At 38.8% G+C, this 12,878-nt stretch overlaps 1 protein-coding gene across 1 annotated transcript; it reads left to right on the top strand.

Moving 5' to 3' along the window:
* The first annotated feature begins 4,397 nt into the window (after positions 1 to 4,397).
* Positions 4,398 to 7,835, top strand: LOC132145000 (transcriptional repressor scratch 1-like). Its single transcript, XM_059555656.1, has 2 exons — positions 4,398 to 5,127; positions 5,811 to 7,835. Exons 1-2 carry the CDS (start codon positions 5,013 to 5,015, stop codon positions 6,521 to 6,523), a joined length of 828 nt encoding a protein of 275 aa, XP_059411639.1. The 5' UTR covers positions 4,398 to 5,012; the 3' UTR covers positions 6,524 to 7,835.
* Positions 7,836 to 12,878: the final 5,043 nt, after the last annotated feature.

The raw sequence follows: 12,878 nt of genomic DNA, 5'->3' as shown, positions 1-12,878 counted from the left end.
GCAGTTCGAACCTGCTTCTACACATACAGCACCTGTTTTTCTTTCCTTCACATTATACTGCAAAAGCCTGTTTTAATTTGTTTCATTGCCAGGCGTAAATAGGCATAAAAAAATTGTTGACCTTTTGTTTCAAACAAATTATATTTAATATTTTCCCCTCAGTGAATTTAGTATGGATGCCAATTTCCATTGCTTAGGTAAATCATAATTATTAGATTAAAAGGTGCCATAAATATTAGATAAAAAGTTATAATTATTAGATGAATGGTCATAATTGTCATACTACGTTATTATGACATTTAATTTAGATAAATTTGACAATTATGAGATAAAAAATAGGAGATAAAATCAATTATGACAAACATTTATTTTAATAATTAGCTTTTTATCTTATGATTTTGACTGTCATAATTTTTACTTTCTATCTCATAACTACAACAGTATTTTTTACTTTGTCATAATTATGAAAAAACTCAGTATGTCATAATTCTGACTACCTTAATTTTTTTATTTTTTTTCTCATAATTATGACTGTCACCGTTTCTACTTATATCAAAATTATGAGAGAAAAAGTTGAAATTATGAGATAAGTCATAATTATGACTTATTTCATAATTATGACCTAGTATGAGATATTAAGTCAATAATGAGATAAAAGGTTGAAATTATAAGGAAAAAAAAACACAATTATGATAAAAGTCATAACTGTGGAATTTTTTTTGCGTTTTTACTACAATTTTTTTTTTTATCTCATAATTATAACTTTTTAATCTCACATGTCTTTTATTTGTGGTTGGAAATGGGCTTCCATAGAGGAGTGACAATAAACTTGACATGATTTGTTTCGCCTGCATTGATTCACTAAAGAAAACGCTGCATTCAGCAGAATGAATCAGAAGAGTCACATCTATTCAAAAGACAAAAACTCTTCTGAGGTCTCTATAACTTTTGATGATCCTTCCGATCACTTCAATGTGTCAGCTCGCTGACAAAGCAGCTTCCCTGACAGAATGTTCTTCCGGATATACCGGGAGATGTTGTAGAAACTGCTATTCTCAACAGCGCCAGAGCCATAAGCAAACTTTTATGAAACAATTGTGCTTTATTCATAAGATGTTTGCTCGGTAATAATACCACTATGTCTGAATTTGGCTTGAATTATCCTAAAATAAAACTAAAATATTGATGTCTAAGCATTTCCTTTTTTTTTTTTTTGCACCGCTCTGTTATTCTTTCACAAGAATAGTGTACATTGTATTTTTTTCAACAGACAATTACTGTACCAATAACATTCACGTAATGGGCTTATTGTGAGTTCAGTGCAATACACACAATCTTTGAGTTTCTCATAACCCCAAATATATCCCAATGTTCTCTGAAACTGGGAAACCAAAATCATTTTTTCCCTGTGTTAAAGTGTCGCAGGATACAGCTCCAGGCATTACAGGATTTCTTTTCTTTTGTAATCGACTTAATGTGATTATTGCACATCATTTCTTTATTTTACATTGTGAAACACTGTTCAGATTGTAATGTTTCTATCTATCTACCTATCTCTGTTGCTCTGTCTGTCATTGCATGCAGATTTTGCTGGACAGCTTGTCTAAATAAGCCGCGTTCATCCTTTTAATGCAGATTTTCTATATGATCCTGTAATAATCAGAGCGAGAGCGAGAGCGAGAGAGACGGAGGGCAGCTGCTAAGCCTGAATCTGCCCATCAATGTCACCGGCCGGCCGTGGCAGATGCAAAGGGGCATCAGGTCTCAGTCGACTCACCCTCCTGAGAACAAGAGTGGCGCTCTGCAGTAGTGTGTGTGTGCGCGCACGTATGCTTTGGTAAGAGAGATAGATGGTGCAATAACTTGTGATTGTATGAACGCATGACTGTGGAAATAGATTGTGACATTTTCCTGTATCGTCTGAAGCTGTGAGTTTAACCTTATTTTTTCTTTTGTCAGCTTTTCAGCGGTATATGATGGCTTCATCCATCCATCTGATGTTCTTTTTGTCTTGGAAAAGTGCAGGTGTGACCTTATAGAGCTATTTCTACTTGATATGACCCACGTAAATTACATCGTCAGGTTGATTCGGTCAAATTAAATCATATTTCTGACTTGAATAAAACCAGTTAAATTAATTTAGGGTACCTGGCAAAACACTTGTACAGTCTAGAGCTGAATGTCATTTCAATCCTCCATGACTTTCTTTCTTCTGTGCAGCACAGCACAAGATTTTTTTGAAAAATGTCAGTTCAATAGAAGTCAGGGGTCTAATATGATTTGAAATAAAGTCATGGTTTGAAACAACATGAGGGTGAGTAACTAATTTTTTTCGAGGTCCACATAAGTGTGCAAACCAGATGTCTGTTTTTTTTCGTAAAGCATACAGTATATAAAAGCATATATGCATATTAGGGTCAAAAATTTATGGAAGTTGGTTTCCCTCACAGGATAAAACCATTCATATGGGAATTGCAACATTTATATCTCACAAATCTACATCTGAACATAAACATGTCCATATGATATTTAAAATGGCCTTACATGCATAGAAAATAAAGAAATGAAAAATGTTTTTGAGCCATGTATGGACAGTAATATTATTATAAACATGTACATCCTATAGAATATGGCTAAACTAAATGTGTGCAATTAATTCACATAATCAAAGGAGAGTCAACTGAAAAGACACTTCATGTGATATAAAAAAGAGTGGATATTTCAGGGTTAAATAGTGTGATTCTACAATATCTGTCTTTGACCTTCCACGTGTCCTGCTCCAGAAGTGCCTTGTGTATTGATTTGAATCGGTCTCATTGAAAACAGCGTACGTGAGAATGAAATGTCAGTGAAGTTCTTTTGATTTCAACTCCGACGAGACGTTTGTTCGCTGTGTCTCAACACACCGTAGACCATTATTATGCAAATGAGGCGCACTTCAATATTTCCGCCTGTGTTTTTCCAGCTGATGTCAGCACTTCTCGAGAAGCCTCCGTGCGCGAACGTCCTTCTCCCCCCATAAACACGTCAGGTCGCCGTGGGCTGCTGCTGCCGTCCTCTCCGCGCGCTTGGGAATGTCAACTGCTGTGCAACAGTGTCCTACATACTCACTGCATGCTCGTGATACTGTTACACACGTGCGTGCACATTAATGTGGAATCAACCTAAGGGTCATACTATGAAACGAGAACCATTTTTGTCCCTCATTTACATATGTGTGAAATACAATTTCCTTTTTACCCCCATTTTTCATGAGGAAGACATTTTTGGGCCTACTAATATGCACATTTAATGATTCAACGGACAGAGAATATATAGAGAAGATTGCATGCTGTCTTTAATCCTCATCTTTCCTTAGATTTTAGTTGACTGTTTTGTTAAAAAGTTACATCCACAGGTTATCAGTTTGTTCTTTGTTCTGCTATGAAATAAATATTTCACCCCTCACAGTTGTGAGTTTATATTTCAGAATTATGACTTTTCTTTTCAGTGAGTTTATATTTTGCAATTCTGATTTTTCTCAGTATCAATTACATGTATGCATTATTTATTTATTTATTTTACTACATTCCATATCTGTCTAACCGTAGGACTGCATTGAATTTGCAATGCGTGCATGCAATGCATCTTAGTGGGAGAAAGGCGTTCGTGCCCTAAATGAAAAAATGAACAATGTATAATGACCCTCTAGTCTCCACAGACACGAGAGCAAAGCAGCATCTATCACTATAACGCTTTCTCTCCGGGTCTGAATGTTTGTGAAACGACAATGCTACTGCGGGACGTCCTTATTCGTCCCATTGAAGGAGTGAACAATGAGAAAACGATGTCAGACAACAATGTGTACTACAGCTCCAGGATCCGCGTTAATTGCGGACATATGGCTCCTACTGGAATCATTGAGGAAACGGACCTTCTGGTACCCAATTCGTGTGATTTGCATGAAAAGAAAGCCATTGGTTTATAGACCGTGATGTAAAAGAATGACCTGAAAGCCTGAGGCCACAGTCAGTAGTTGATTTAATGGTTCGCGGCAGAAGCAGCGCTCGAAAACGCAGTGCGGGAGGTCAGATTGTGTAACGTAGCAATGTTGCACATGAAGTGCAAAACAACTAAATCTTGCGAACACAATGATTAATTGATTACGAACATTTGCATGTAAGATGGTTTTTGTATTTATTTATTTTAATAACCTAAATTATTTAAGCCTATTATTTGTTATAAATAAAGGGGGTTAAATCGAAATGGTCACATAAAACTGCATCAGTTTATAAAAACTGAAACTATGAAAACCGAGCGAATATGTCATGTAAATAAACCCCTCTGTCTCATTTCAGGCTTCGAGAAAAATCTGGCGAAGGCGTGCACGTCTCACAGCGTCATTAAGCCATCCAGTTCAATGTTGGTCCCGGGAGATTTTTTATGGATTAAATTAAGTACTTCCATCTTCATTTCCCACCTGATCGCAGCCATATAAATCCCAACAGCTGATCAACAGACTTCAGAAAGCCCGACGCCTTCAGACGGAACAGCTGGGAGATAAAGCAAGAGAGAGGAGAGCGAACAGGCTGACGCAGACTCAGCTGTTTCACTATCCTTTCTGTGTCTTTAGGGGTAGAAAAGCATCTCGGAAACTAGTAGACTAGCTAGTTTAAACTTGAAGCACTAACCTGGAAGATACGATCGTCGTGAAGGGTTCCAGCGGAACTAAAGAGAGCGGAAAAAGAAAGAAAGAGAGAGCCCAGCGGAGCGGAGCTGTCCAGTGCTGAACGCGCGCCGCCGAACGGGAGTTGTCCGGTGCTGAAGTTGCATTTCTTCCGAGAGCATTGCGCTGCATCAACACAAGCGCATTCAGGGGCTCGAGGGTCTGCCGTAACCCTACACTGGCATCCGAAACTCGGCATTACCGAAAAGGAACGAACGATACTAAAAAACGCGTTTTGCCCCAGCGTTGCATGAGGAAAGCGTACAATTCGACCGGCGGACGACTGTTTTTCCCTTCACCGTAAAACATGCCAAGGTCTTTCCTGGTCAAAAAGGTTAAGCTTGATGATTTCTCATCCGCTGATCTGGAGAGCTCCTATGGCAGATCCAGGGCAGACCTCAGACTGCGCTTTCACGAGAAAGGTAATCACATTTATTTGATATCCAGATCGTGTTTATGCAAGGGCAAGTGCATGTATGTTGACGTTTGATGGTTTATAATCGCAACCTCGTGTAGTTGACCCACGGTCACATTGTATGCAACACCGTGAGGTGCATCAGTTTTTGTCGAGTCGGCACATTTCAGGTGTTGCGCTCTTTCAAGCACGCATTCGACTCGCTTTCAGGCGCATTTTGTTTAACAAAACGCAGCGCTAGCAACAAGTACTTCACATTTACACCAAGAGTTATCAAAACGTGAATTATCAACGCACGCAGTCTATTGAGGGAACGCTTGATCATGTTTCACGTTATTATTCACGCTCTACATAACCTGCGCTTTGCATACACTTGCGTAAGCAGACGTTTTTGGAATATTCATGCATGCATCTGGGGGTTACAGAGTAATATCTTTTGTGTACTCGGCATACATCGACCTAATTCTGCACAATTTCTATCAAGACTGCAAATGCAATTATAACCGAAGCGATATCATTCTCCTCGCCATTGTGTTTAAATGGGTTGCCACTCTAATTAAAATGGAGCGCTATTGATTTTTTTTTCTTTTTGCACACGTGTGAGGGTTAATGTAGAAAAAGTCATTGCGTCTGGGTTCACCTAAATGAGCTGAAGTAACAGGAACTGTTGCATCACCTTCCCCCTCACAGGCTACATCAGTGACTATATGACCCCGGCACCGTATGATGGTGAGAGTGACAATGGCATCAAAGTGCCCTCGCCCGAACCCATCTACAGTGACTATGGAGCTCCAGATTCAGACCAGCCTGACAGCCCGCAGTCAGAGATCTCTTCGGGCTACATCAATGGAGACAACGCGGTCAGTGAGGGCTACACAGTGGATGCCTTCTTCATCACAGATGGGAGGTCGAGGAGAAAAGCCATCAGCAGCCCAAGAAGCCATCAGCGGCACACGTGCAATGAGTGCGGAAAGACATACGCCACGTCTTCCAACTTGAGCAGACACAAGCAGACGCACCGCAGCATGGACAGCAAAATGGCCAAGAAGTGTCCCACCTGCGGGAAGGTTTACGTCTCTATGCCCGCCATGGCCATGCATTTGTTGACCCACGACCTCAAGCACAAGTGTGACATATGTGGGAAGGCCTTCAGCAGGCCTTGGCTTTTACAGGGACACATGCGCTCTCACACAGGCGAGAAGCCCTTTGGATGCGCACACTGTGGGAAGGCATTTGCCGACCGCTCAAACCTGCGTGCCCATATGCAGACACACTCTGCCTTTAAGCACTACAAGTGCAAGAGATGCAACAAGACCTTTGCTCTAAAGTCCTACCTGAACAAGCACTACGAGTCGGCCTGCTTCAAGGGAGCGTTTGCTCCTTTGAGCCCAATGGAAGTGTGAATGGATGACAGCACAACAACAAGAACAACATCAACGTCTCGGAGGATTAATCGCATGTACCTTAACTTTTTCTTTTCATAGTGTACTGTTTCTCCCGCTGTTCACGTATTCAGAGCTGAAATTTCACTTGTTTTTGCCAAAACTCAGAGGACATTGAAAATGTCTTTGTTTCTCTCGAAAGGTCAAACCTTTTCTAAGTATTGGATAATATTGTACTTCTGCCAGTGGCCACAAAAGTGTTCAGCATTGAGGTAAAACTATTTATTCATTAACTTATTTATTTATGTATTTATATATTTATTTCATACGAACGGTTAATTTGCACTTTAATTTGTCGTTCAGTTGCCAAGCCTTCGTCATCAATATGCCAAAGCATTTGCCACTTTCTGAATATCTTATTTTTGGTTGCCACTTTATAAATTTGTTGCATGCAAAAAAAAAAAAAAAAAAAAAGAAGACAAAAAAGAAGAAAAAGAAAGGAAAAAAAGGAAAAAAATACACTACTACTTATGAAATCTATGCCAATTTTACGAAGCTTTGATTTTTTGCCAAATCTAGATAGCATCCGTCGGCAATATTTCTCGGGAGTCATGATAAAGAATAGAGCAATAATGCATGGTATTTTTAAAAGCTAAAACGAGTAATAACTATAGCATTTTTAACCACGATTTTATCCAATACTATCAGTAGTCATTCAGAAGTTAAATATCAGGGAAATGCCAGAGTAGTATTAGCGGATACTTCCACGGGACGGGGAGGGAAAGGGATATAGGGTCCTTTTGTAAGTGGTTATGCACTGCCTGCCTCTTATTAAATAATGTAGTTTTAGAACTTAGGCGCCTGTGCTGCTGAACGGACAGCTTTGCGCGTGATCCGGATCATTTGCTCCAAATCTGTGGATGTGAACAGCACTAAACCTGGAAATGCTGTTGTAGGAGATCCTACTGCAACATGGACAGCTGGACATAGCAGATTGGTCTTTGAAAAGCACTTCTTTGAGAACATTTCTGACTTTTTTTGAAGAAGAAAAAACAACAAAAATAGTAGCACAAACCTTAGCAATTCAGGTAGACAGGCCTTGTATTAGTCGAACCTCTGTTTTTGTATTTACGGACATGGAGAACTATCTGTTTAATGCAAGATGCCTTGTAAATAATCCTTTGGAATTGAATATTTCTACAAGCTGTAAAGAATCAAATGAACTTATTTCTGGACTTCTGTTCCCTGGGTTTTTTCCCCCAGCATTTGAACAATGTAAAGCACAAATGACACCGGGCATTTTCTCACTTCATAATAAAGAACTAATAAGTAACTATGTATTTGTGGTCCTGTTTGTTTCAGTCACGCACCAAGAACCATCCTGTGCTGAAGCTCGAAACGTGCTGATTCAGAGCGATGCATGCAACTCGGTTAAGTAAGCGCGCAATGACGTCAGTTTGGTGACGCAAGTTTTGTGGTGCATGCAGCATACAATGTGTCAGCGCATCCCAAAAAACATTTCTGAGATACCAAACACTAATGCAATGGCTCTTCCGCAGGATTCAAAGCATGCTTTCATCTCAATTAAATCCTTGACTGACGCCTTTGTTACACATGATTGAATTTTATCCGCATTGTGTTCACAAGGAGCTCTTGAGAAAAAAGCATGTGATCAAAGAGAATCCAGCAACAGCCTCTTTTTATGGAGTGATCCCTGTATGGTTTGCCAAATATAGCAGTTGCATTACGGTTCTTAGAGTACAGTTAAGCGTTTGGCAGTGCTGCAGTGGTAACCTTGAGAGATGCAAGTGATGGAGGGAATTTGGCCGTCAGCTCTATCCAGGTCCCAGCAGAGTTCTTATCAACGAGGACTAAAGCACTTCAAAGTGCCTCCTGCTGACTGTGGCTGAACAACAGCTTCATTACTGGAGCTTTTGCTTTACATTAGCCCACCAAACGCATTACCTGCATTCCCTAATTTAAAAAGCAAAATCATTTTTGCATGCACAGGGGTGAAAATTTTTTTTTTTTTTTTTTTTTTTACAGTCATACAGCAACAAATTACACGAATCCTCCTCCAAGGTCATTTGCGAGATCTGCAGTGATTTGTGCAACTTTCTTGCACACCACTTGTCTACAATCAACATGAAATGCAACCCTTTTGACTTCTTTTATCTAATGTATTACAAATTAGTTCACCCAGAAATAAATATTTAGTGAACATTTATAACCTTTTTTTTCTCATGGGAATGGATTTGGAAAAATGTTGCATTTCATCACTTGCTCCCCAAAGGTTCCTCTGCATAAATGGATGCCGTCAGAGGCCAGACAGCTGATAAAAACACCACAATGATCCACAAGTAATCCACAACACTCCCGTCTGCAAGTCCATATCATCTAGAGGTTTTAACTTTAAAATACGAGTCCTCTGTTCATAATATTGCTTCCTCCAGTGAAAATGTAATCTGGTCTGAAGAGATATATAGACAGATCAAGCAACATTTTTTTTTTAAATTAAAACAGTTCAGAACAGTTCTAAACAAATATGGGTGGATTTTGATGTGAAAGGATAACAGAAGAATGACTTTTTTCAATGGAGGAAGTGTTATTATGGATTATGGGTATATATATTGGCCTGAAGTGATGTTTTAAATAAAAAAAATTCTTAAAGATGGATTTGTTTCATGCAGCTTTTGACTTCATAAGATGTTTATTGATGGTGGCACACATTCACTGCAGAATCATCTGTTGGTGAGCAAGTGATGTAATGCTAAATTCCTCCAAATCTGTTCTCATGAAGAAACAAATTCGTCTACATCTTGGATGGTGAGGAAAATCTCAGCAAATATTCATTTCTGGGTGAAGTATTCCTGTAAGAAAGTAAACAGAGTCCGGACTTCATACTGACTTCAGAACTTCAGAAAACATCATTTTGTATTGCGTTGAGTCGTGAAATGCCTCGACTGCATCCAATATTCATCCTCCTTTAAATTGCAAAAAATCAAGTCTCTAGGCCTACAGCCAGCTTAGTTTAGGGTAGGAAACACGTTTTTGGGAAACAGCCAAAAATGCATCTGTGCTACACTAGTTCCAATCTCACAGCAGCAGACAGGTGGTTAGAAACAAGTGGTTGAAACAAAGCATCATTGAGATATTACAAATTGAATTTGTATTTATGATGACTTTAATTGATGGGATTATAACTGCAGAGGCTTATGTATGTGTGTGTGTGAGTGTGTGTGTGTGTGTGTGTGTGTGTGTGTGTGCTCTTGTTTTTGTGACATATAAGGACACAACTCTGTATAATGACATGGGTATGACACAGGTATTACAAGGAGAGGGTGACATATGAGGACATAACATATGTCCCCATTTTTAAAACGCTTATAAATCATACAGAATGAGTTTTTTTGAGAAAGTAAAAAAGCACAAAGTTTCCTGTGAGGGTTAGGGTTAGGTGTAGGGTTGGTGTAGGGCCATAGAATATACAGTAAAACCATTACACCTATGGGATTTCCCCACTTTTCACAAAAACAAACGTGTGTGTGTGTGTGTGTGTGTGTGCGTTGCTCCACCAGAATGACTCATGAACATCAGCAGGCAGAAGGGTGAAGGAACACCACAAACCCTCCAGTCTTAAACATCTCTCCAGGATGACACACAACACTGTGTTCTGACCCTGCGTGTGTTGAGTAATACCCCTGTGACTTTCCCTGTGTCTGTTCACAACCTCCAAACCTATGACATGTGAATCATTCCGCTTCTTACTTCAAACCAATAAACTATTCAAGTAAATAAGATATTAAGTAGAAGGAACAGTTCACCCAAAAATCTGACATTGCTCATGTTGTTTTCTGTAGCATGGAATCCATTGTATTGTGTATTTGTTTCACATTAGAAGACTTAGAATTGAGTATATGGTCATATGGTTCACTGTGTTTATGTTCTCTATGGAGTTAGAAAGACATGGTCCCAAAGACCTTACCTATGCATTATGTTTCTCTGAAATTCTCATTTTGTGAGTAAATGATGACAGAAGTTTTATTTTTGGACTAACTATTTCTTTTTACTCATTCAGTCAGATGTCAGAAAACATGCCAGTATGTGTGTTTTCAATGGGAGTCAAATCCAGATGTTGCACCATGATCTACCTGGGAAACTCAAAAAAAAAAAAAAAAAACAAAAAACACTGAAGTATTGGGTCTATTCTTTATGAAATGACAATCCACCCTCTCTGTTTTCTGAATATGTGGCATTAACCTTACTGTCAATGATTCATCCATGTTTTATTTAATAATTTTTTGATCTTGTAGTTTTTGATCAGAATGCCATAACTTGATCTTCCAGTGAAATTAAAGGCTTCTCTCTAACATATGCAGGACGTCTCCGGTCATTTGCATAAACTCCGCCCCTGCATACGTTTAAATGCCACGCCCACATCTCAATATCCAATCAACAACCGAAGCATTGAACATAGTCCCACTTTACATTTTTTCTTTCAATAATCCATTACAATCAGATGTACATCACAATATAAGAAGAAAAATATATATCTACATAAAACAATATATACTATATAGCAACTGCTTGACTGTTGTTGCAAAATGTATTATATATTATTGTCCAGCTCTTCATATAAAATTATCCAACTTTATCTGCATACCTACATTATACTCGCATAAAGCAATATATATTCTACTGCTTATATTGTCACAAAAAATAAACTATATTATCACCCAGCTCTAATTAGTTAAATGTGACTAAGGCATGAATATATGAAGATATTATAAACATTAACATCACGATTTTCTGTACAGCTGCTTTGACATAATGAGTATTGTGAAAAGCGTTATATAAATAAAACTGACATTGCTACACAGCATGCAAAAATGTCATTATACACCACAGTCAGGCTCTTCCTAGTCAAAATAATCAGTAAATTGGCCCAGACTTCATGCTGTAGTCCAAATCTGGCTGCAGAGACTATATTGCATAACACTGACCTTTCTGAAACACACACACACACTGCCTTTGTGAAACAACGGAGAGTAATAATATCTCCCATTTTGATTAGGTCAGAGCAACATGTTTCACATAAAATAATATTTTATAGGAACATAAAATAAAACCTAATAAGAGATGAATGTTGGATCGGTTTCCAAACCACAGGCCTTTTCCAAAAAGGCCACGATTAGTCAAATGATTGCTTATGATATTATGGAAATGAGTCCATTAATTTGTGTAAATCAGATGTCTGTGCTGTTGACAGTTGACTGCATCTGCACGATGAGAGGCCAGTGTCAATTTCTAAGCTGGAGTGCATCGGATCAGAGAGGGCTTTTGTGACAATCACACGCCGTGTCTTATTTGTAAGCGTATCTCCTGCTGAGCTTCAGAGTATGGTTCTGCGACATCTCCAGCTCTGAGCCCGCGGATCATTATCAGTCCCTCGCTCCGAGCCGGATCTGCTCTCCTGAGGAAACATCTAATTGTGCTGCGAGGGGCAGAATCAGCAGAATCCATTACTTAAATGGGAGACAGGTGCGCTCAGGCCGGGTTTCTGCCGAGCTGCCAGGACTCTGACGTCAGAGAGTAAAACTCCCGCCGAGGCTGACCCACGCTGCTGCTTCCTGCCTGGAGAGGAAGTAGGTCTTTCACACTTCCTGCAGAGAGAGAACAGACCGCAGTGCAGACAGACTCGTGCTGTGAGTAATGTTGCAAAAACACAACAGTTTATGTCCTTCTCACCTTTGCTTACAATATACTGTATCATATTTGACCTATGAATTTCGAAAGCCTCTAAATTGTCAAAACTTTGCTGACACACCTGTCGCACACCTTCTGTCTCTGATAGTTTGGACATTTTTAGCAAGTAAAAGATCTTTTGGTGTAGTTGTACAAACATCCACCTTCAGCTCATGCTTCACGTGTCTTTTGCTGTGAAATCTGATTTTTATAAAGCAAATGTAAGTATAACTTTGATATTGCTAGTGATATATTTAAAGGTGGACTGAAGCAACCTAGTGTTACCTGATTATCCAGACATCTTGTATAAATGTGAATATCAAATATAATTCTCAGTCTTACGTTCTCAGAGTAACATTTATTCATTTATCTCTCAATCATCATTGTGTTGCCTTGCATTATATGGTTTGATCATAAAACTTGGTAAATCTCATCTTACTAAGACATATTATTAGGAGATATAGAGCGAAAACTGATATTTATTTTTTATGTAAGTATCTGCTGAACTGATGTAAAAAATCTCATTAATTTATAACAAGCTATCAGAATTTCATCACTTTTCCTCCATATTTTCACTATAACATATGAGCTACAAAAGCCTGATGCATCAATTAACATCCAAACGGTTTGT

The sequence above is a fragment of the Carassius carassius genome, chromosome 8 (assembly GCF_963082965.1).
Source record: "Carassius carassius chromosome 8, fCarCar2.1, whole genome shotgun sequence".
In the NCBI taxonomy this organism is placed as follows: domain Eukaryota; kingdom Metazoa; phylum Chordata; class Actinopteri; order Cypriniformes; family Cyprinidae; genus Carassius; species Carassius carassius.
This window is presented reverse-complemented; position numbering and strand designations above follow the sequence as displayed.